At 41.2% G+C, this 25554-nt stretch overlaps 2 protein-coding genes across 4 annotated transcripts in view; one reads left to right on the forward strand and one right to left on the reverse strand.

The window, feature by feature from the left end:
• Positions 1-5489: 5489 nt before the first annotated feature.
• Positions 5490-10256, forward strand: SLA2 (Src like adaptor 2). Its single transcript, XM_079979996.1, has 5 exons — positions 5490-6572; positions 6776-6879; positions 7017-7166; positions 9202-9334; positions 9802-10256. The coding sequence occupies exons 1-5, from the start codon at positions 6406-6408 to the stop codon at positions 9929-9931; spliced, it is 684 nt and encodes a 227-aa protein (XP_079836122.1). The 5' UTR covers positions 5490-6405; the 3' UTR covers positions 9932-10256.
• Positions 10257-10487: 231 nt separating this feature from the next.
• PHF20 (PHD finger protein 20) overlaps positions 10488-25554 on the reverse strand; it is a 44695-nt gene continuing 29628 nt past the window's right edge. For 2 of the 3 annotated variants that reach the window (XM_079979013.1, XM_079979012.1), the window contains 9 exons: positions 25180-25455; positions 24151-24249; positions 23376-23540; positions 19606-19781; positions 17978-18113; positions 16031-16226; positions 14851-15250; positions 13384-13555; positions 10488-12362 (listed from right to left, as the gene is read on the reverse strand). In XM_079979013.1, coding sequence (XP_079835139.1) covers positions 12220-12362; positions 13384-13555; positions 14851-15250; positions 16031-16226; positions 17978-18113; positions 19606-19781; positions 23376-23540; positions 24151-24249; positions 25180-25455 — 1763 coding nt within the window. In that variant the 3' untranslated portion in view covers positions 10488-12219. The remainder of the gene's footprint in view (positions 12363-13383; positions 13556-14850; positions 15251-16030; positions 16227-17977; positions 18114-19605; positions 19782-23375; positions 23541-24150; positions 24250-25179; positions 25456-25554) is intronic. The other variant, XM_079979014.1, reaches the window with a different exon arrangement.

Genomic DNA, 25554 nt, shown 5'->3' on the forward strand with positions numbered 1-25554 from the left:
GAGTATGGCTCTCTCTGCTTGGGACAGCGTTACCACGGAACTTCATAAGCATAGTAAATTCTTCGAGACGGAGTTAACAAAACCATGCCTGCTGCTGAAATGTGTACACTCCCTTGCTATTTACAATTGGAGTTGCTTGTGTCTCAACACACACCATTACAGAATTGATAGTACCAGAGGTCTTAACACCTGGAATGATCCGCTAAGGTACATACGATGTATATACCATATGGAGAAGCATTGTGGAGGTTCCAGGTTTCTTGATCAAAATGATTTTGAGTGGCTGTTTTGAATATGTTATGAATATATGTCTGACACCTTATTAACCCAGATTCTTCCATCTACTTTTCAATGTGCCCTTGTGACCTTTGGGTGCTGCCTACGCAAATGCAGCCTCACGTTATTCTGAGGGTAGCTTTGTGAGGTCTTTGCATACATAATATTTATGACTAATACTGCCGGAAAGCTCCACTTGTCCATGGATGATTTTTTTTTTAATATAAAAGAAATCTACATTGGACATCTAAACTTCCTGATGTAGCAATCTGGGGGCTGTGACTAGTTGACAGGAACATCAGGGAACAAAATGCTTCATCGGGATCTCTAAATACATTGAAATACGAGTGCTCATGGAAAATGTTCATGATGTTTGCTACTCACGTTACTTTCCATGGGACTGAGGAAACTGCAGAGGTGTTATCAGAACTACATCTCATGGTAAGAAAACAACTTGAAAATAGTTGGATAAAATGGTTATTATACCATCAAGTATTGACCTGAAAGAGCAGAAAATAGGTTTATTCCACTGACCACTTGCTCCACTTTTGTTTCAACCATTGTTTGTTTTTGTGAGGCGTTTGGTTGGTTGTGAGGTCTATACTCACCACCAGCTGGAGATGGTGGTGGTGATAGGAGTTTATTTTAGGCTGCTGTGAAAGATACAATCTCATAAATGGCAGGTAGGCAGGAACTTAATAGTACTGAGGCCTCCTAGCACATGAAAGTTTGTATAAGCTAACCAACCAACTGCATTGCTTAAGGACCAAAGTAGGGCTGTTGTTGTCATTATTTACTGAATTTATATCCAGTCCTCCCCTCCCCAAGGAGCCCAGGGAGGCAAACAGATGTACCACTTAAAAACAAAGCAAAAGCATTCTAAAAGCAATTGAAAACATTAATTCATCCAATGATCTTAAAGCAGTATTCTTCGGCCACCAAATGCCTGAGCAGGTTGATGCTGGCAGAGCCAGGTAGCTAAACCTGGACTTGCTGCCCCGTTTTAGGGAGTAAACAGGGCAGGTTGTGAGGAGCGCAAAACCCTCACATTCCCTGCTGCTTTCTCCATTGCAACCTCTCTCAGCATCCCTTTCCCCTCAGTCAGACTCTGATGCCTGGTGTGAGCCTGGCTGCAAAATAGATGCCGGAGAAAAGAGACTGCAGGGCAGGTATGCCACCTCCACATCTATGCCCTTTGGTTCTCTAAACTGAACCACCTCCGCTACATGAGACACTTTCTGGATTTAAAACTTGCAATTCCATGCAGTGTGTACCTGGCTGTCTAGATTCTAGAACAATGGTGTTCCTTTGGGGGACAAGAAAGGCCATTCTCCATAATTGGCCACCAGTCCACAGCTAGTATCTAGCCTGCTACAATTACCTGACTACTTTGTGGTAAAATAAAGTCAAACACGGTTGTAGAAGCATCTGTTTTCTGTGTGGTTTCCTCCCCCCTTTTTTTCTGTCACACCAACCATTTTTCCACTTGCGTCAAAAGGAAATTGAGCAGCTTGTGGGTTCTCGAGATTCGGCTCTTCTCAAGAACATGCAGTCAAACAACAAGAGCAGCACAAACTCACCGGCTGTTGGCTTAAGCTGTGCTTCAGGGAAGAAGGGCCAAGAGGATTCTGCTGCTTGGATTTTACTTGTGTACTTGTGTACAGAACAAGAGAACAGCCTGTTGCTTGGAAGACGTTGCAGCAAGAAATCCAGACTACTGAAGAGCACTGAATGCAGAGAATCTGGTCAGGTGCGTTTATCTTTGGACACTGTTCATTAAAGGAATAGGTCTGGATTTGTGTTGGTGCATCCCTATGTATTGAGTGATGCGACCCAGTGTTCTGACTCCTATCCAGAAACTATTACAGCCAGGGGAACTGGGGTTGGGCTCCACCCTACCAACTGTCCTCAAGGGTCCTGTTTTGCAAGAGAGCTTCTTTCTTCTTGTCGCATCATCATCCTGCTGTGATTTCTGAAGAGCCTGTGGCCATTTGGTGCTGGGATAGACAGGTGAGTGGTGCTCACAGTCGCATCACTGGGAGCAGAAGGAACTGTTAAGGAGCTAGAGACCATTATGCTTTTGAGAAATGGAACCAAGGGTTTGGCAGATTTTATGGTGATAGTAGTAGAAGACTGGTGGGGCAAAGAGGCCACTGTAGGTGAATAAATGCTTTGCTGAAGTGTGCTTCATTGTAGGATTAAGATAAGTAGGAGAATAGCGAAAGAGGAGCCTTGAATGTCCCTGGTACCAAGGTGGAAACCACAGAGGTGTGAAGAGTAACCATGAGGCTTAGTCTACTAACAAAAAAACAGCACTACAGGTTAACTTTAGGAAAGCCTTTTTTAATTGTTGGGGCAGATAGCTATGTTACTGGCCACCAGGGCTGAGATCCAGAACTGATCTTTGTTGCCTGGTCATACTGAGTACGGACTTAAACTCTACTCAAATATTCTTTTATCAATAGGTAATCTGTTTAGCTTCCAAGCTGTGGGTGAGACGTAAGTTTCAAAGATAGTGGAGCCATCACTTCCAAACACAATTAACCAGTGTATATTGTAACCAGGTTAGAAATGGATGGTATCTTAACACTGCCATCCTAGGCATTTGCTCTCAGCAGTACAGTCCAAACTGATTTGCAAAGTACTTGGGAGTACATCAAACTTATGGCTAAGGCTATAAGTTCCATCTTTTCAAATGAGTGTGACATGTCCTAACTTGGCTGTGTTTTGTACTGCAGAGATTCCTCATTTGTTCTCCTCTACTGTAGGGTAGTCTTCACTGAAGAGTGTTAATCACCCCCTACTGGGCAACTCAAGGCTGGATTAAAGTGGTTGGGGGTTCCTACACCAGTTTCCCAAATATGGCCCCCCTTATCCAAAAAATGAATGCACGAAGTAAGGAAATACATAGAATCATAGAATTGTGTAGAGTTGGAAGGGATTCCAAAGGTCACCTAGTCGAGTGTCATGCCCTACTGACTGAGCTATCAGATACCTCAGATAAAGACTAAGCAATTTATTGTTGCATAAGCTTTCATGGACTACAAAAACAACACCACAACACTCTGAGCAAGTGTAGTTTCATTTTTAAACTCGCTTCTTATGGTTTTTGCTCACTTTTGCCCACCAACTTACTTCACATGGCTAAAGATACAAGGCAAGGGAGGGCTCAGTGCTAGCATCCTAGACATCCAATTTTGTTTCCTTTAACCAGGATGGTGTACCTTTGTACTATAAAGATCCATATTTTTCTTGGTACTGCAGTCTTGCAGAGTAGTACAACTCCAAGGCTTCAGTCCTTCTTAATCTAGCCTGACTATAATGCTTTACAGAGGCATAACTCCAGCTTGTTTTCACAGGCCAGGCCAGCTTACGTCCTCATGACCCCTCTGATTTTGAGTCTATTTCCAGGGTTAACTAATTCTTGCTTGGGCTATTAATGTTAACTTGCCTTGCGGACTCAAATCAATAACCAAACCAATGATGAAGCCAGTAACTTCTTAAAGAGGCAGCAAATGGCTTTGCGGCTTCTTGCCTCTTTCCCTAACACAATGCAAGGACACTTCAAACACTTGGCAGATAACTGAGTTCAGAGCAAATGATGGATAATGGCTGATAGAAGAGGTGCTGAGCACAAGGTCCTTTGGAGCATGTGACTGAGTGGAGCCAAGGACAGAGGACTCCAAGCTGGGAACCTAGATCAGCATTTAGTTTTAGCATGTAGAAAAAGCTCTTATATCATTGGTGAGCAACTGAATGGAAGTTCAACAGGAGGCTGGATGCAACCTTGAAGTTGATGCTGATGACCCTCTGTTTTCTCTCTTGTTAAAAGGTCTCTCTCAATACTGTGATTTTAGACCACTATTACTTAAATCTACCAGCTGACGGCAGACTGTGATGGGAAGTTTGCCCAGCAGAAGGAAGCAGATTGCTACTCAGCCAAGCCCACAGTCCAACGTGCAGAACAGCCAGGCCCTTGGCCTCAGCCGTGGTGTCAGGCCACAAGGTGGGAGGTTGTTCTGTGCTACCGATCCCTGGACATAGAAAGCTTAGGGTTGCATCCAATGCTAGTCCTGCTCGGGGTAGATCCACTGAAATGAATGACCACTGCTAACTTGGGACCATCAGCACAGTGGAAGGTACCAGGTGGGGGAAGGATGATCCGGGACTAGGAGAATCAAAGTGGTGCCTTCTGGATAGTCTCGGACTACAACTCCTACCACTGCTGACCATTGGTGATGTGTTGGCTAGGACTGATGGGAATTGGAAGTCCCAACCCTATATGGAAGGCACCATGTTGGCTGCCACTACTAGTTTAAACACTTCTCAGCTTTGCTGGCTAACTAACTGGTGAAGCAGGAATGTCTTAATCAGGCAGGGGAAGGCAGCCAAGAGGGGGCAAAACAAACCTCCCTGGGGAGGGAGTCCCACAATCAATAAGCCTTTTGCGGTGCCCCAGTCACCAATGGGATGTCAAGAGAAGCCGCCTCTGTTTATTTGAAGGTTTGCACAGCTTCTGTATGGGAAGCCTTTTAGATCATTTGTTGCCAGTACAGTGGCACCTCAGGTTAAGAACTTAATTCCTTCTGGAGGTCCGTTCTTAACCTGAAACTGTTCTTAACCTGAGGTGCCACTTTAGCTAATAGGACCTCCTGCCGCCGCCACCACACGATTTCTGTTCTCATCCTGAAGCAAAGTTCTTAACCAGAGGTACTATTTCTGGGTTAGCGGAGTCTGTAACCTGAAGTGTCTGTAACCCGAGGTACTACTGTACTTGGCTTATCATCAATGTTCTCTGGGCAGTTAACAAAGAAAGGCTAAAAACCCATAAAATCCAGTCAACTAGAGCTCTAAAAATTAACAGCACCCCCTGTACCAGCTAAATAAGCTAAGCCTAAGCTATTTAGGGCCTGAATTTAGGGCACTTTGAATTGTGTCTGGAAATGAACTAGAAGCCAGTGCAGCTGTTATAATAAGAGTGCACCCTGCTCCTAGGACACCTGAGGTTTCCTGATACTCTTCAAGGGCAGTAGGAAAGCTCGTAGGAAAGCTCAAGGCATGGAAAGATTTTAAGTCGTTTGTTAACTATGTCTTTATTAACTTGTAGGTGAGAGTACCCCTATAGCTGTTGCTGTGTGTAATTTCCCTTCTGGACATGCAGAGCCAATACTGTGGATGGGAGAGCAGCTGAATTTGCTATCTGAGTGAGTACTTGCACTGAGATGATGAATGACAGAATTCCCCCTACCCATCTTGAGACATAGGTGCGGAACAGGGGTGTCCTTGTGGAACTGGCCTGAACTCTGAGACTTTATGAAGTGTGATATGGCTAAGCTCTCTGTCGTTTGTGCTTAAGGCCCAGTTCCTTGGCTTCTACTTGAGTCTCCACAAAATATATAAAAGATAATTGAGAGCCAATGTGGTATAACAGAATTGGACTATGACTTGGGAGACCAGTGGTTGAATTCCCTGCTCATTGGGTGACCTTGGCCCAGTCAAAGTCCCTCAGCCTAGCCGATCTCACAGAGGTGTTGTAAGGAGAAATGGAAAGGGGAGAACCATGTAGACCACCTTTAGCTCATTGGAGAAAAAGGTGGTATACAAATGTAAGAAACAAGTCAGCCAGTCAAACTTAATTTTTAGAAACCACTTGTCACCACAGAAATACAAATAGTATATAAATACATTTTCGCATAGATGGTCTCCAGCACATGAGACCTCATGTTATATGATGAAATTTTGTGTGATCCATCTGGGCTGCTAAGGAAACTGAGAAACATTGGGTACTATCCAACTAAGGAATCCCCTGATCTCAAGGATTTCTGCTTGTGTGATGGGACTTCCCCTCCACTCCTTCCCCAGCCACACCCTCCCCATATCTGCTCCAGAGGGTTGGGGGAACCCCTAGAACAGTTAGGGGGCACGGGGGGAGGAGAGAGGGAGAATGTTCCATTGTATAAGCAGAAATCCTTACACCGACTGAACATTCTCGTAGTGCTATGTCGAATTTATCCCCATCTATCAACAAATAACAGATTTTCTCCCTGTTATTTAAAAAGGAAAGCTGCTGGAAACAGTATAAGCATTTTTGTCGCGGTAATGGCCAGCCCCTTTCCCTAGTTCTCAATTATGAATAGGGAAGATCTTCAAGGAAGAGGTCATTGGAAAGTCTTGATGCTCAATTTTACAATATGCTTTTCTTTTAACAGAGATGGTGAATGGTGGAAAGTGGAGTCAGTAACCACGGGCAAAGGCTGCTATGTTCCCAGCAACCATGTTGCCAAAATCTCTTACGGGTAGGAGTTTCTGCTTTCCTGTTTATGCTGCAGCAATATAAATGGTCTGGTTGGGAGTAATTTGGGCAGCAGTAGGGCAGTTCAGGATGTGTGCCCCCCCACCCCAAGAGCTGCCTAAGAGTGCCTATCCCTGGAGGACCCAGTCTTAGCCTGCATGAGACAAGCGTTCTGGGCAGTAACAGTGGCGTGTTCTTCTCTTCCAGGTGGCTCTATGAGGGCATCAGCCGATCAAAGGCTGAGGAGCTGTTGCTGCTGCCTTCCAACAGTGAAGGTTATTTTCTGATCAGAGAGAGCCAAATGAAGAAAGGTATTGAGTCTCTTCAGAAATCTTCTGACTCGCTGGATTCTAGGGAACAAAGTGGGCTGAAGAGTGTGGCTCAGAAAGTTCAGAGGTGATGATTTTATACTACTTTGTGGCCTGATGGTGTTCTCTCTCACATGCAGGTTGCTACTCTTTGTCTATCAGACACGCAAATCGTGCTTCCTGGGATTGCGTGAAACACTATCGCATTAACTGCATGGAAAATGGCTGGCTGTACATCTCCCCTCGCCTCACCTTCTCGAGCTTGCAGGAGCTGGTGGAGTACTATTCTGGTAATTTTGTTTTCCCCTGCTTCTGGGTTGATAAAAGGGAGAGATTAAATTCTGTTTTGTTCCTGCTTGAGGCGGCCTCCAGTAGTTAGGACGCAGTCCTGGTGTCAGCACCTGGCATACTGGGCTGACACCTTGGGCCCTCTGGTGGCTGTATTCTCACAGCAGCCAGCCACTTCTTCCTGCACCTGCTCATGCCCTGCTACTGCAGCAGCAGCCCTTTACTCAGCCACCAGCTAAGCCTGTGCCAGTGTATGAGGGGGGAGGATGGCAGTCTCCCACCTTGTTGCTGTAGTGCAGGGGTCGGCAAGGTTTACCTTGCCTGGGCCAGTTCACTCCAGCGGAGATCCCTCCGTGGGCTGGATCGCGTGCGTGCCCACAATTTTTGGCGTCTGCACAGACTCGATTTTTGGCGCTACGAAAATGAGTCCCTACACCGTGCTTGTTTGGTGCAGCATGTGGGGACTCGCCGAGCGGGTGGCTCAGCGGCCAGTTAAATGACCCCCCCCATGGGCCACTTGTGTCCCATGGGCCTTAGGTTGCTGACACCTGCTGTAGTGCGTAGGATCCTGTAGTGGGTTGGATACACTGGCTCCCTCGAGAAGGATGGCTGCAGCAGGTGAGCCCAAATGCCAGAGGGCACTGGGAGGCTCTATGGAGATCAGCCTGCCCAAGTCCTCCCCAAAACTGAAGTCAGGCCTTGACAAATCCTCTTGCGTAAAAAGATGAGAGTTGTGCTAAAGCCCAGTGGGTAAGTAGGTGGACCAGTCCATATGTTATACCTGTGTAGGCAGTCATTTTGCACTAGCAAGTGAGGGATAGATGGATGTAGAGAATGAGAGGGCTCTTGATGAAAGAGGCATCTCTCATATCAGCAGGTTTGACCCAAGTGTAACATCTTTAGTTTCTGCCATAGAAGAGAATAGCTGCCATGCACTCCTGTCAGAAAAAACAAATGTGTGCTGAAAGAGGCATCATCAGGGCTCTATAAGCAGCAGCTATCAATGCAGGAAAAGCCTGTAGTATACGCTGCCCTAAGACTACCTTAAAAGAATTACCGTAACAGACTCCAGTCTATGATAACAGACTGACTCTGTTTGTGCACTTTGTACTGGGAATTACATTTCATGCACAAGAAACTCTGATTTTCTGGATGTTAACAGCCTACAAACTCTCATCATCCTTGACCATTAGCTATACTGCCTGGAGATGATGGGAGTTAGAAGTTCAACCACTGGAGCAATACAAATTCCTCATACATGACTTTAACGGGTTGGATGGTTGCTCTTCACTCATGCGATTGTACACACTGCCTGCTATTCCTCTGCTAAACTTCCTGGCTGGGCAGCAGACGGAAAAGAGGCTCATGTTGCTTCTGTAGAATGAGTGGGGAAGCTGAGCTTCCCCGGCCACGAGAAATCACACTTTGATACCCATCTTATTTTGTACTTTTTGCACTGCTCAACTTCATTCAGCACATGGGTTTCAATCCTATGCTTGGTGAAACTAGTTCTGGGTGGTGTGCAAGTGTGCTGCCACTCACACAAATTGCAGCCTGCTTCTTTGCCTTGGGGAACACAACAGGATGCCTTTTCCTTGCTCATGCTAAAGTGGTGGTGGTGGGCCCTCCAGTCGCTTCTATCTGACTCACAAGCTTGCTCTGCATCCTTCCAAGTACTTTGGCTTGGCTAGGATGTATCCTTGAATTGTGACCATGCCTTGAATGCCTGTGTGTGTGTAGAAACCTCCACCTTCTTTACATGCAAGTCAGTCTACTGCACAAAATTAGGAGCTGCATCTTTTGCTCTGGCATGCAACCTCCAAGATGCCCACAGGGGAATGTGGCCCTTGAGCTGGAAAAGGCTCCTCACCTCTTGTGCTGCCACCAACACACTGGTTTAAAATAGCAAGGTTGAAACAAGTATGTGGCGATCAGTGCAGTTTAGCTTTGTTTACTACTATGCGCTTGGTCTGGAATACCTAGTGGCTATGCATGGAAGGCCCAGATTAGGAGATTCTTTCCTCCTTTTGTTAACAGAAGTTGGAGATGGCTTATGTTGCTGCTTGAAGGAGCCGTGCTTCATCCAAGGCTCTACATTGTGGCAGAAGTCTAATCTTTCCCAACCAATGGTAGTAAAGAAGCCAGCTCTCAACTGGGAGGAGATCAGCAGGTACTTTATTATTATCCTCTTTTCTTCTAGCACAGAACTCAGCACAGAGTTCCTAAGCAGTCTCTTTATCTGGGCTCTGGCTTGTATGAATTCATGTTGATGCACTATCAGCCTTCAAAACCATGTTCTGGTCGGGCATCCTTCCTCTAAGGAGAAGACAGCAATCTTTGCAGACGGTCGCTGCTGTGATGATTCACTGGTTGCAGCAAGCATAAGACCATTTAATCTGTAGTGGGTAAATACTTCTGCTGCAAGAGAAGCATTTGGTTGCACTTGCTAATAGCAACAAGAGATAAAAGCAAGTTTCTGACAGTGGTATGATTGGGATAAGCAGTGGGGAAGTCTGCCTGCTTTTGTGTGGGAACAATCTACCAGAATGCTATAATGAGAACGTCTTTGCAAGAGAAGGATGTTTATCCTTCTGCTTCACAGCATATTTTAATATTTCAATGTTTTCTCCTGTCTAGCTCAGACTTGTTGGCAGAAAATCCGCTAGCAGAAGACTCGCCAATTAGCTTGGGCCTGAGGGAAGCTGTCACTTCCTACCTGTTAATGACTGAAGACCTGCCGCCAGAGAACACTATCAGTGAAAAGTGAGAAAGATGCAAATAAGGCTACTGTTGGGAAGCACTTCTGGAATGTGGAAGACAGGACTTCAGCACTGACCTCTTTCTACAGTTTTTAATGCTCTCTCACATTAATTTATCTACTTAATAATTATATTCTGTTGGTCTTCCATCATGTGGATCCCATTGCAACTACTGACCAAACCCAGACCTGCTCAGCTTCAGCAAGATAGCGGCCTCATGTAGTTACACACGGCCTTGATGGGCTTCATTTACGAGGACTATACATATATGTATTTATAATAATATTTTTAAATAATAAAGCTTGGCTGTGTATTTATGACTACTCCTATAAAGCCCTGCATTTCAGCAAAGTTCACTTCGCTCAACATCTGTAAAGGATATTTACATGGCAAAACAACAAGAACCGCAAGCCACTCAAACATCAGCAGATCACCACAACTGTTAAATCACTCACCTTCATTGTTCACAATGGGAAAGATATAAAGCTGGTGTTGGCTACGTAACTAACTATTGTTGTGAACACTCCTGTAATACAAGCGCTATGCTACTTTGAGACAACCAGGTGTCATTTAATGGTCACATAAGCTTTATTCCAAATTATTACAGCAAAATAAGTTTATCTGCTGTACAGATGTTACACTCATATCAATAAGTGCCAATAAATTGGAGACAAATTATTCCCTGAAATTAGTCTTGGCACAAAAGCCTTCGTTTCAACTCAGAATAGTATAATAATTCTTTCTGAAAAAATTAGCTGGTCAAAATGTTAACTGAAGTAATTGTTACTCCTATGACAAACATTGGCTAACTGAAATTTACATAATCAATTCTGCAGCATATAAACATTACAGATTTATATCCATAATTATCAATTTGTCACTTAACAGGTCTTCAACTCACAAATGTGCTTTAATTTTAAAACTTTGGTGGTGTCAAAAACAACTGATATCAAGGTAATAAAAAATCCAACATTCAGAACACCATCAATGAAAAATAGTCCATTCTTGTCCAGCTTGAAGTAACTTTTGTCCCAGGTGTTGTCCAACACAAAAATCAATTATGGAAATATGATCTGCAGGCAAACCTTTTTAAAAAACATAACGAATACTTACAATACACCAATGTTTCCAAAAGGTACTGTATAATGTAGCTTCAACATAAGCAGCATTTTCACTTTGATCTCACAAATAATACAAATAAGGAAACTAAATAAAAGTACAAAAAGGGATTCTGAAACATACTGTTTTAACATAATGCCCCCATGCTTTGGGGACAGTACCTCATGCATAGATCTTGAGGTTCCATTTACACAAATATAAAATAAACTGATTCCCAAAACCACACATTTACAAGTCTCTACAATGAGAAAGTTTATAATATTGAAAAAGACTACTTTTCAAACTATAACCGGAATGGCAATTATTAACAGTAGGGTAGAAAACTACACCGTGTCCATCACAGACAAATCTGAATCTGTAGTACACCTTATATCTCACCGACCGCCCTGTCCCCTGCCATGAGGGTGTCTCGTCAGCACTAGGTCATGAGAGGCACAGCATGGCCAGATTTAGAAATTCAAGAATGTACAGAAGTACAACAAAAAAAGAGGGTTTCCCAGTACCTTAAGTCATGCTACAATGACATGATAAATACGGAAAACAATCATTTACTAAGAAAAGAAGTGCAACCAAGTTGTGACCTTCTACTACATCTATTCAAAATAGTAGACAAGTTTCAGGTCATAATCTGCAAACCTCTTGTAACAGTTTACAATTAAATTAGACATTCATACTTGCTAGGCTTAAAAATAACATCTTCTCTATTGATTAAATACTGTGGTTATGCATAAACCATTAGAAATAAAGTATGACTGTCTGGTGCACTAGTTATTTAAATAAACTATGCAGAATGTAATTTACAGCCTTGGTCAACTAATCATTTTTGGCTCTTAGAACTTTGTTCTCCAGTGGCACAATTTTGTCAGTGTATGTATGCAAAGAACATGAATGTTGAATTCAACAACTTGATACAAGGAGTGAAAAGTCTTATTACCAGCCTGCTCCTAGCCTCTGAAGACAAGACTAAATCCCTTTCCATAATGTTAAAAATGCCTAGCAAAAGCCAAATGAACAAAAGGTAAGGGCAACCCCATCACTTTTCTGAAGAGTGACCCTTGTCCCTAAACAATTCCCTGAAGTCAGTTCTGCATCACATGCAACAAGCATGCTATTCCATTTAACAGAGAGTGATCAATTCATGTGATGCGCTCCAGCCATCACGTAGAAGTCTCCAGTATCATGTGGAACAGCAAAGTGCTATTTGTTGCACTTTGCCCAAGTCTGTGAGGAGTTGTTTTATACAATGTTTGAGTTGGGGGAGTCTAGCTAGTGGTTCTGGTGGCTCCAGCTCTCCAGTATAATCCAACCAGCTCTCCAAAACTGGAAGAAAAAAAGAATAATGTTTAAAAATGTGCACACATCAGTCACTGGTAACTAATTTGTACTAGAAGATTGGAAAATAGCCAACAAAATGTCAATTTAAAAAAAAGGCTCTGGGAAATCACAGGCCAGTTAGCTTAACGTTTGTACCAGGGTATCTGCTAGAAAAACGAAGTATATAAAAAGAACAGATCAGAATGGGTTCTACAAAGGGAAGAAAGTTCTGCCTCATCACATTTTGAAATTGTGCCAATAAGAACATGGATGTGGTGATCCAGTAGGATCATATGCTTGGACTTGCCAAAAGCTTTTTGTCAGGATGGTTCCCCAAAGGTTTGTAAGTAAAGTCATAGAGTAAGAAGGCAGGCAGTGCTATGATTAGTAAAAGGCTAAAAAGAAAACAGAGAACAGGAATAAGCTCCCACCACTTATCCACTATGGAGTGATGGTGTTATCGGAACCAGTGCTATTTAACCTCTTCATCCATAGATCGGGATTAGGGATGAACACTGAAGTGGGCAAATTTGCAGAAACCAAATTATCTGGATTTACTATAGTGAAAATTCAGGTAGACTGTGACAGCTCCAAAAGACTCTCCTCATTCTAGATGAATGAGCAAGAAAATGGCAAATGGGGTTCAAAACTATAAAGTGGTGCACAATTAAGGCAAAAAAATTCGTAACTTCCCAAGTACACTCTTGGGATTTCAAGTGGCAATGGCTACACAGGAAAGACATATATTGGGCTGTGGTGGATAGCTCAGTGACAATATGAATTCTGAGCATGGCAGCTATGCCAAAGAATTATTAGGAAAGAGGTTGAAAGAAAATTGAATGTGTTTACACATTACATAGAATGATAGAGTTGGAAGGAAGCACAAGGGCAATGCAGGAATCTCTTTGCCCAATATGGGGCTCAAACCCATGACCCTGAGATTAAGCGTCTCATGCTCCACCAGCTGCTGGAAAGATAACTTTGTAAGCTGGCAAAGGTTGTAGAAAAGGGAAGAACAAATCATTACCATCCAGCTCCTTTTCAATTAAATCCATCCTATGAGTAACTTCATCTTGCAGAGACTCAACGTGGGCCAGAAGGTTAAGTTGCCACTGCAGCTGGGAATTCACAACTCCTTCCTTGTCTTTCTCCAGCAGTTTTACTTCAATAGCTTCCTCCGATGTGACTTTTTCTCTTACCTATCAAAATACACAAATTAATGAGGCTTATAGGCATTAAATCAGTCAATGTAATTTAAAGGAAAAGTTAAAGGTTTACTGAATAATCTGGCTCTATAAATGGGACTACTTCTGGATCAAAAGACAGAGTATAAATAGATACAGTGGAACCTTGGTTCTCGAACGGCTTAGTTGACTAACAAATTGGCTCCCGAACGCTGAAAACCCAGAAGTGTTCTGGTTTTTAAACCTTTTTTTGGAAGCTGAATGTCCAATGCAGCTGTCGGCTGTTTCTGGGGTGCCTGCACCAATTGGAAGCTGCTCCTTGGTTTTCAAACGTTTCGGGAGTCAAATGGACTTCTGGAACGGATTAAGTTCGAGAACCAAGGTTCCACTGTATATCAGTAAGTTCCTTTGTCAGATGCTGCAGAATGCTGGGTTTTATGACTACAAGCTGTTTTTCAGAGTACAGTTGGGAAAATAATATGGAGTATTAATAAAACATTAAAACAACACATATTAAAGCTTGTGTACTCTTATGGACATGTCTTAATATATGGTTCATATATAGTCATCACAGAAGTAAGGCCTAAGAGAATCACAGAGAAAAAATACTGTTGTATTATATAGAAAATACTTCCACTCTGAAAGCTAGTTAACTTTTCTTTTTTTTAAAAAAAGGGGACACCCAAATTAGAACAGAATGTAACCTTTCTAAATAATAGATAGGCACGTTAGTTCTATACAGCTCTCCTGACAAATAGTCTATACTCTGAAATTTCATCACAATTTTCCGATGTGAGGGGTTTTCGGTTGCACAGGTTGTATCAAATGGAGTCCCTTGTGCTGACAGAAGGCTTTTTGAATCAGCAGAGGATTTTGCCAGTGGAATAGGGAGGGAGATGTTATTACCGATTCCCCCTCCTGGTGATGCCCTCTGTATGTGTCCAAAATCTACTTTAAGGAGTTAAGAGAACCTCCGGAACAGTCTAAGATGTGGGGGAAATCACTTCCCTTCCAGTTTCCTCTACAACTGATCAAAGAGCCTTCTGTCGGTGCAAGGAGCAGCATTAGATACAGCCTGCAATTCTCACCTTTGCATTTTATTTTCTATTGTTGGCCAGCAATGTATTATATTTCTATTTCCATTACCAACTACTCAGAATTTCCAAGTTGTATGGACAGGTATGCTGCCTCATCCTCCGTATACAAGCTCGGCTCTTCCCTGTGCAGGGATTATCATATCTATTTGTGTTGGAGATAAGATTTTCCTTCTCCCAGCTGCAGAAACTCAGAAATACTTCAATGCAACATACCTTAGAGTAGTTATGTTTTGATTCATTTTCAAACTTGTGTATTTCTCTATCCAGCTCCCATCCTAATCTCTCTACTATAGTATCATCTCCATTCTCTCTTATCCTATTGACACCATCATCAATGTCTGAATTTCTGGTTTCCACAACAAGTCTCTGTTCTATAGCAGGATAGTAGGCTCGAGGTTTTTGGTAACAGTGTTCACTAGTGATATATGATTCCTCTACAGAAGGAATGGTTGAAGGTTTCTCAATGGTTCCATTAAAAGTTCTGTAACTTGTAGTCTCCTCTTTGCAACAGTTTTCATCAATATGAATGAGGCGCGTGCTGTGTGATTTTTCATCTACTTCAAGATGTTTCCAAGGCTGACACCAGAGCTTCAAGTCAGGATGTTCTTTGCTTCTGATGAAAAAAGTAAATAAGTGGGAGTCAAGACTAAAAACTTTTACAGTGGTGTCCCGCAAGACGAATGCCTCGCAAGACGAAAAACCCGCTAGACGAAAGGGTTTTCCGTTTTTCGAGGCGCTTCGCAAGACAAATTTCCCTATGGGCTTGCTTCGCAAGACGAAAACGTCTTGCGAGTCTTTTCCCTTCCCCCCCCCCTTTTTCTAAGCCACTAATAGCCGCTAAGCCGCTAATAGCGCTAATCCGCTAACAGGGATGCTTCACAAGACGAAAAAACTGCTAGACGAAGAGACTCGCGGAACGGATTATTTTCGTCTTGCGAGGCACCACTGTACAGACGATTCAGATGACCTACCCCTTTTCTCCAAGAACATCAGAAGTTTTCACTTCTGCTAAGATTAACCATGGTCAAGTGTGCAGTCAACTGTAGTCAATAAACTATGGTCAGCTTAATAAACTATGGTTTAAAGTTGGTTTATTTCAACTAACTATAGTTGAGATCAGCATGGCCAGCTGTGGTTAATTTAAGATGAAAGTGACAGTTTCTGAACTCTCCCGTTGCAGCTATACTAGAAGAGGAGAAAAGCACATGAGATGGAAGGTCACTGTGTCCAGTTCTCAAGATGGGTTAGCAGCAAGGCCACACTAGCCTATTACAAATTCAGGTCTACAGTACAGAATGCCATACACAACAGAGATCTGCAATGCTAACCACACTTGCTTATTCAAAAATCTAGCGGTATGATTCAAATGAGAACTTGCAAAAACAATGCTTACTGCAAAATGCTCATCTTCAGTTGAAGTCCATGCAGTACTTCTATCACTTTTTGCACATCGCCAAGAAGTTGGTGCGTAGCAACTATTTTCTTAGCATTCTGGTGGGAATAATTTTCTCCCAAAAATGTTAAGCCATGCATGTGACCACTGCATAACCACTCCTTCTCATACCAGTATTTCAAACTGGATCTCTTACCTGAAGCAGAATAATGAGAGGGTAAGATTACAAAAGTAAATATATGAAAACTCTTTGATAAAAAAATTCTCATATTCTACTACTTAATCTTTATTCTCTTCCCCCACTCCCCAATAATAGTAACTTCTAAAAGGGAATAGTACAAAGTAAACTTTAAAGTGCGATTGCAAAAGGAAAAAATCTACTCCCCACCCATTTGCTTCAAACAAGGATGACATTTAGTAATACTCAAATTCTCTCTTGGCTTTTAAAAAAATAGTGAATTGGATATCGTTTAACTAAAGTAAAAACTAGCGAGTATCAAAATGCAAGTCCTATGATGCAGAATTTCATTTGAAGCCAGTCTAAGAAGGCTTGGAAGCTGGTAAAAGACACAAAGGATGTAATCAGATCTACACTAGCCCACTGAACATAGTGGAACTTTCTTCTGTATAAACACACACACACAAATCTTTATCTGAAACTTAGTTAACCAGATCTTTGCACTTGAATATAAACACACAAAATCCCTGGCTCCAAGTGAGGAGAAAGCTACTGCCGCCACTGCACAAAAAAACATGTTTCCTTATGGCCATGAAAAGATAGGTGCTGCTGTGACAGTGAGTTTGTTTTGGTTTCAGCAGCCCCTTCCTTGTGAGGAGTGCGAGAGAAGGGAAAAGCCAGAATTGGGCTCGCCTGTTGCAGTGGTGTCTTCTGGTCACCATCTCTACACAGCTGTATCCTAGAGGCACAAGAACAGTTTTTCCTTTTCAAAAGGTACAAATTATACTGACAGAAGTCATTTGGCTGAAAACAGGTCAGTTTAACCTCTTTTCCACATGCTATTATATACAACTGTCATTGCAGTGAGGGCCCCAAATTGCTTATTCTCCATTCTCCTTTAGTGGAGAAGTCACATCTCCCCTTGAATATGCAAACAGAATAGGTTCTGTCTGGCAGGGAGATGGAGATTTGGCCGATAATAATGCATAATGCATTTCCCATAAGTTGTCAAGCTACGTCCCTGAGGGATATGATTGACTTCTGACCGGCTGGATACAGCCACCTGTCAATCAAGACCCAGGTAGGTCAGAAACTCTTCAAAAGATGACTGTTGCCAAACAGTCTCTTGTTCCTCAACTGACCATCTGCTGCTATATGTGAGTAGACCAGAAGCCCTTATCAAAGTAGCTATACTGGAATAGATGAGACTTGAACTAAAATGTTCTTTTTGTTATTTTCTGCCTCTTCCATTTGCCCCCTTCCTTCCTTTTCTATTCTTAAGAGTCTTCATAAAATTTAGCTGTTAGGGTCCTGAACGCATTTGAGCCCAAACTCTCAGGGTTATTCCAACCTCTCATGTTATAGTCACTTGATTCATGCTATGTGTGTGCTATGAGAGGGAGGAACAGATAAACTGGATGCAATCTCTGCTTTCCCTTTGCAAGCATTTGCCTTGGATCCCTGGAAACCACGCCCATCTGGGGTTACAAGGAACATGCCTTGTAGCCTCTGGCACTACTGGTCTCCCCAGAATGGCAGTCGTGGAACCAAGGGAGTAATAAGTTATTTACCTCACTTCCATTACAATCATTGTAAGTTGTTTCATTTGGAATGCTGCAAACAGTATGAATTACATGACAAGGAAATCACTTCAGATGTATAATAATGTAAACTTGCAAATTAACAGGAGACAAGTCAATAACAAAATCTAATAGGTCGTATTTAAAAGAGACAAGACAATAATAATAATAATAATAATTACTACATACTATTAGAAGACTCTGCAACCTTAGAAATCTTTGTACCTGGAGGATCTTGACAAATATAGCAGGTGTATTTCTCAGGTACATTATCTTCTAATAGACCCATACAGACTCCATGCTGCCAACAGAGACATTCTTCACACTGTTGTAAGTCAAATAAACAGAACGAGATCAATACAAAGTATGCATCACACACACAAACAAACAAACACTTTAAAGGTATTTTAGAGGCCTAAATACATGACTGTATATTGCTGGTGCATATTTCTTTTACAAACAGAATAAATGAAAAAGAGTTGAGTTGTTATGGGAAATTATTCTTTTTTCCCTTAAACTGGAAAATTACAAACTATGCAACATGGAAATCAGGTAGCAAGAAAATTAATCAGGAAATATCAGGTCAATATATCTATAGAGAAATTATGTCAGAAGCAAAAGCTTAAGTTTTCCCATATGAATGTAACACCTTTGGAAGGAAAATACGACATATAGTCTTGTGTATTAGAAGTAGTGGAGGCCAAATCGGCCCCAACATCTGCTGTATCAAGCTAAGCATACCAAACTATTTCCCTCAATAAACTGAACTATTTCGAATCTAATCCCATTTTTTCCTGTGTTATTAATGGATCTTCTGTTTCCACCAGGATCTTCTGGTCTTTCCCTCTTATGAATCTCAAAACTCTCAGCCTGCATCTCCCTCACCTATTTATCTAAACTGCTGCTCTAGCAGCAGTTGAATGGCTGGAATGTGAGCCAGATACCAGGAGACTTAGATATGTCATCCTCAGGACTATGTTAAATGAAAAGACTACATCACTACCTGCTCCCAAGCCAGGCATCAGAATGGGAGAAGTAGGCTATCCTCTATCGCTACCACCATTATAGTTAACAAGCCAGGTAAACTTGGATGGTAGGGAGGAGGGCTTATTTCACCAGCTTCCTGAGTGAAAAATGCCTACCCCTTCTTTACACAAGCGAAGTACAGCCTTGAGTTACAGGGAGGGAGGCCACAACATGTTTGTACAGTAATGGAATTTTGGGGGTTTTCTTAGGAAGATTAAAAGAGCTCTATGTCATTCTAAAATCTTAAGAATTTGTTCTAAGTGATACTACATTAGCATTCACCTAAACATGAATTGCACAAGCACGGGTTACAGGTAAGAACAATTCAGAACATTCTTAGGGATAATATTTTCAACACAATAAAAGAAGTCAGAAAGTAATAGAAGAAGAGGCAAATGCAAACAATTAAAGTTTTTCATATCTGACACAATCTACTCTATTATAAAGCAATTTCAGGTAACAGTTAAGCTCCATAGCATCACCATTTTGGGGTTTGGTAATGAGGATTCTCTGCTATCTATCTATCTATCTATCTATGCACACACATTATTATAAAACATGCACAAATGAATCTTCCTAATTAAGTACTGTTTGGGCATGCAGGAGGGCACTGCAATATATTTATTTATTTATTTATTTACTTACAAATATGCAACCTAGACTTTCATGAAAATATAGCAAAGTAGAACCATACAAATCCATAAATATATCAATAAAACTTCAATTTGTACTTTATAATTACTTATGTGTTTCAATTTACTTCATTACGCTCACAATCTACAACCATGTACCTGAATCATAAAGTCATTTTCTTCCTCCACTTCACAAATGCACCGAACAATTTCAAAGTCATTATCGTCGTATTCAAGATCCTCATCAGGATTAGTTGTTACATCAATGTCCTGACTGCAGTCATCGTCGCTCCAAAGCAAACTATCTGCAGATGACTCACTCAAGGTATCATCCTCTGTGTGCAAAGAATTTAATAGGAATAAAATCTGTGTGAGTAATTCCAGAAAGCTGCCAAAGGAGGTGGTCATTCTAAACAATGTTAGCAAAAGAATATCCATTGATAAGACTTTCACACATTCCAGATTATGCTTAAAATTGTGTTTCTGTGCTAGACTCAGATGCTTTGTTAAATTTGTATCCATTACTAAACAAAAGTGAGACATAAGGTAAAACCCAGCCAAACCCTCAATTTCCTGACTGAAAACTGGGCCAAGCAATGTAATAAAAGGAAGCCAGTCTCACTGAAATCAATGAAACTTGTATGCTTTGCTTTGACTGGATCATGTCAACATGCAACTACAACCCTACACATGCTTACTTTTTCTGTAGAGCTTGCCATTAAGTAATAAGGGTTTGCTCCTGTGTTACCATAGCTGCAAGGAAAGTTTCTGACACCAAGTATTTTCTCTGGCCATAGCCCAATAGTAATCTGCTTATACTGCCTACTCATGGAAGCAATGGTTACACCACTTCCATCTACACAAAAACTGGTTCCTAAGGGGACACTAAACCAAATACTAGAGACCAGCATGTAGTGGTTAGTTGCTTCTGTTCTTGAGGACTACAAAACTAAGCAAATGGATGGCAATCTGGATAAAAAACTAACCCAGGCTCAAGGATCACCAGGGGCAGGAGAAAGGTTCAACCCCCAGATCAATAGTGCCCTTGGATGCTCTGACAATTACTCATTTGAGGAAAGTTAAAAGTGCTGCATTTGTAGTTAACTGTACCAAATCTACTCCAGAGTGTCCTTCAACCCTCAGGAGAATATTCTTTGAGCACATGGGGAGGAAAGGATGCCCACTCACACAACATTCAATTTCACAACTGCATGACTCTTTAAGATATCATCTATGTTTTCAAGAGATGATAAAGTGCTGTTTGTTTAAACTGGCTGTTTCTACTTTTCTTACACTGAACAAAAACACTTATGAAAAACAGCTATTACAGCAGTGAGAACTTAGTAAGAGGAACAAAAAATGTAGTAAATATCATATCCCTTATGACTATTATACCATTTTAGCGCACACGGAGAATAATGTGGGAAGCAACAGAAAAGTAGATTAAAGTAAGTGAGCAGAATAAATACAAAACTCCTCTCCAATAACAGAGGTATGTGATTTTCATGTTACACACACTTAATTTGTCATTGAGGTTTGGCATCTCTTTAGGTGGTTTGCAACAAAAAGTTCCAAGTTCCCTATGATTTCAATGAGTTTGCTCAGGAAATAATTAGATCTGGATCTAGAGATATAATTTCTCAATTTTTGTATCCAAAGTAATTTGCTGTGGAGAACTTATTTTAAAGTCTTCAGCTTTTTTAAAGATGTCATATAGTGATTGAAATGGAAAATGCATTTAACCTCAAATTCTAATTTGCTTTAGAGTAGCAGTGGACATTACCTCTTATAAGTAGGTAAAGGTTGGTTTAAGATTAGAAAAATGTAAGTCACCTTTAAGCAGAAACCAAATCTAGAAGATTTCAGCCTGAAGGTTGAGCATTCTGGAAAGATACAAATGATTTAAATGCAAGAATTTAGAATGGAAACTGGTGGAATCCAATTCATTTTAAAATAAGTATCAAGGACTTAATGTTCATAGATGAGTGGCTGATCTAGGAACAGTGAAGCACACAATTCTGAGCCACACTAGGTCACAGTGTGGTTCTATTAACAAGGACTCGAATACACAAAAAATGTTATTCTTCGCAGTTGTAAGAATGCTTTCAGATATTATTAAATACTATGAGACAAATCCAAAAGAAAAAACAGGAATCGATTAGTTTACTTAAAGTGCTGCTCTCTTTACAAGATAAACAACCTTCTTTCCACAACAGCCCACAAGTAATAAGGTGATCATTTTTCTTCTGAGCTCACACAAAAACACACCTGTATACCCCATGCCCATAACACAATACTTTTATAAGTCAAAGCTTTATATGGGAAACTAATGCAGAGGCAAGCGATATTGTAGCACAAATACGTTGCCGGCTGATGCAGCTAGGGAGTAACTGGATCTTTTGTTAATACAACTGAATATTTTCTAATATATCTATTAACTATTAGTGTATAGAAGCATCAGATATTACTTAACAATACTTCTTTAAATTAACAGAGTCATATATTGAATGACTTATCTGCAAATTGGAGGAAATTATCAAGATTAAAGATTTATGATTAGGATGCCTTCTCTTTCACTGAAGTAACTACACATGGACATGTCTAGATGTGAAACGGGACCAGGAAAAGAAAGTTGAGTGTCATTTTTAGCCATGTTCTTTCTGTATCAATGGTTGATGGTTCAAGGATGTTTATGGCAGCTACATAAAGTATAAACTATGCCTGTTTTTCAGTGCTGATCCTTCTTCAGGGCTGATCATATGGTCTGCTTTTTACTATTTACCTCTTACCAAAACTTCATTTCAGCTTCAATTGTGTTTCACAGGTGCTAGCAGTTGTGTATTAACATCCACTGCTGCTATTTAAGACCCTTGGATATTATCAGCCTTGCCATATTTTAAGGCCCGGTTGAGTTGCTCCTGTCATTGCTTCTTAGGCTAGGCAGAGAATTTATCCTCTCCGGATATTCACCTTAATACTTCTTTCCTTAGTACTACCCTACACCTAAATATCTGTGTAACCTTCAGGTGCTTCTAAAACATTTGTTCAATATTCATTAGTGGTTCCCCCCTTTTCTACGTTGTTGCTTAGCTCTGGCTATTCTAAACCATCAACAAATATAGAGAATAGACACATAGTACCCAACTGTCTAAAACAATGACTGCATTCTGACATGTGAAGCCATGCTTATCTTAGTAAAGCCATACTGTGCATGCGGCCCAATCACTCCTGCTTTTCTCCTCTTTTGGCACAGTAAACAATGAGGATAGCTTAGCTTTATGTGTCAACGCAGGACCATGGTTTGTTGGACTGTAACAAGCCACAATCAATAAGTCAACAACACACCATGGTTTAAGAGTAGCCAGTGATTGGAGCTTATTATGAAGCAACAGACCATAATTTCATATTTGGATGTAACACCAAGCTATCACCTTCCTAGGTTTGCTTATCAACTCATGCCAGGAGAGGAGCAGAACAGAAGCTTTTGCACAGAGAACTGGGTTGCATGCACCAGCATGAAGTTTTGCACAGTAGTTATTAAATCAAGCTTCTTGACTTACTATTATGTGCAAACACACCAAATTTAACACTTCTAAAGAATAGAAAACTTGAAGAAAGGGGAAAGTTACAAAAACAAGCCAGGCTCAAGCAAACCTGCTAAGGAAGAATAGCAAGAATCCCTTTAACTAAAACTGATAGTTAAAGAAGAGTTAAAGAATCCCTTTAACTAAAACTGATAAATCAGTCTTATGTCTTTGAGCTGGCATGTCTCTGCAAGGCAAATACATCATGCTTTATGATAATGTGTTGTTGCAGTAGTCAATGTGCTCCATCCTAGGCAGCAAGTCTTTGCAAATTTTCAATTCCTTTACTAGCATTTCAAAGTTCTAAAGTGAAGACTATTGAAGTAGAAACTAAATCAATCTCACCATTCGTTTTTGATTTGTGTTTACGATGCCCAGAATCAGCACCCTGCAGTTGCGTACTCGAATGTGCACAAGGCCGATTTGCTGAATTGTATCTCGTTGCAATGGCAGATCTCGTAGGGGAAAGATCTTGGGGAAAGTCAACATTTTCTTCACTCCCTGAATGCTCTGTAAACATTAGGAAGTGTTAACACTTTAAAAATGAATATACCCAAGATTCCATGGTTAAAGAATTAACAGTACTATGTTTGCACTGGTTCTACACCTCTAATAAACAAGTAGTTAGTGTAGATAGTGTTGATACTTGTAGACTCCTCTGCCTACAAGTATAGACCCCCATCCATGTTATTTGCCCATCACCAACAACAACTCCAGAATGCTAAAATGCTCTGCTCTCCATTCAGTAGGAGGCAGGGTCTCTTCTTAGAACAGGGGTGGGAAACCTGTGTCCTCCATATATTGTAGGACTAAATCTCTCTGTAACCAGATTACTGGCCATGCTGGCTGGAGCTAACGGGAGTTGGAGTCCAACAACATTGTCACAGAATACAAGCTTAATCAGAGGCTGGACTGATCTGCCTCGTCCTCTGCTAGATGCCATCATCACATGTCTCTGAAGCAAACAGTGACACTTCTCTGTTAAAAAGACAATTGCATATATACTTGTTTACATTGATGTCTCCAGTGTAACATTGTCTTAGTAGTGTTTTCTGCTAAGAAAATGACGTTGATCAAGAAAGGAAAGACAATTAAATGAAGTCATCTCCCCCATTATTACCTGATTTTGTTTTCTTTTTCTTCTTTTTCTTCTTCTTTGATTTTGATCTTACAATGTCTCTGGGTTTTTTCTCTTTGCTCTTCTCCTTTTCTTTATTAGCTTAAGAGAATTTTAAAAATCTATATTATTTCTTACAGGATAAAATAGTAAGCTTTTACTCAGGTATACTCAGTGCTTTTTTTCTAAAAAAAATGTTTAGGGGTGCTCTCGTTTTCCTACACATATTGAAATACTGCCCTTCAATGAGGCCAAACAGATTCACAAAATGTTTAGGGGTATGCGAACCCATGCATCCCCCCAGAAAAAAGTACTGGGTGTATTTATGCATGATTAGCGTGTTTCTAGATCAGTAGTCATGTAAACTAGGGAGGCGGGTGGCGCTGTGGGTAAAACCTCAGTGCCTAGGACTTGCCGATCGTATGGTCGGTGGTTCAAATCCCTGCAGCGGGGTGAGCGCCCGTCGTTCGGTCCCAGCTCCTGCCCACCTAGCAGTTCGAAAGCACCCCTAAGTGCAAGTAGATAAATAGGTACCGCTTTATAGCGGGAAGGTAAATGGCGTTTCCGTGCGCTGCGCTGGTGCTGGCTCGCCAGAGCAGCTTCGTCACACTGGCCACGTGACCTGGAAGTGTCTTCGGACAGTGCTGGCTCCCGGCCTCTTAAGCGAAATGAGCACACAACCCCAGTCGGTCACGACTGGCCCGTACAGGCAGGGGTACCTTTACCTTTACCTTTAGTCATGTAAAATTTCATTTTAGTCATCTGTGTGTGTTCCAGTACCAATCTCTACTCATTTGCTATAAATGTGTGTTTCCTCCTCCTCAAATTGCTGGCTCATTATATTGTGCCCCTAAAGGTTATACTTAATTTGCACAACTCTATGTTGTAAATTAAGTGATTAATAGAAAAATAACAAGCTGAATTTTAATGATTAAATGTAACTCAAGTGATTCGGGCTCATAAATGTAACTAGAGTGTTAAAGGCCAATTCAAAATAGTTACGAGAAAGAATACTTTTGGCAAAACACTCACATAAGCAACCAGATGTCGTCCGTCTTCTATTAGAACATTCTTGACTGGCCTTTTCAGAAGCTACAGAGCCTCTTGTTTGAATGCTTCTTGTTGCTGGACTCTGTTGTGGTTCTGGTGACTTCTCAATACCATGAAAATACTTCATATGATAATGCAACAGTTTGGCTTTCCGAAAGGATTTGGAACAATCCAAGAATTTGCATCTAAACTTGGGTTCATGTTCTATTGCAGCTTTTGAAGCAGTAAAAACATCAGCTCTCTTTGAAGCAGTGGTTACTGTAAGAACACAAGATGTAAACTTAAGAAACACATGCATTTTAACTGTAACACACTAGCCTTGTGTAGACATGTAAAGCCTTTTGCACAGTGGGTAAT

Source organism: Podarcis cretensis (assembly GCF_951804945.1).
Source record: "Podarcis cretensis genome assembly, chromosome: 6".
In the NCBI taxonomy this organism is placed as follows: Eukaryota; Metazoa; Chordata; class Lepidosauria; order Squamata; family Lacertidae; genus Podarcis; species Podarcis cretensis.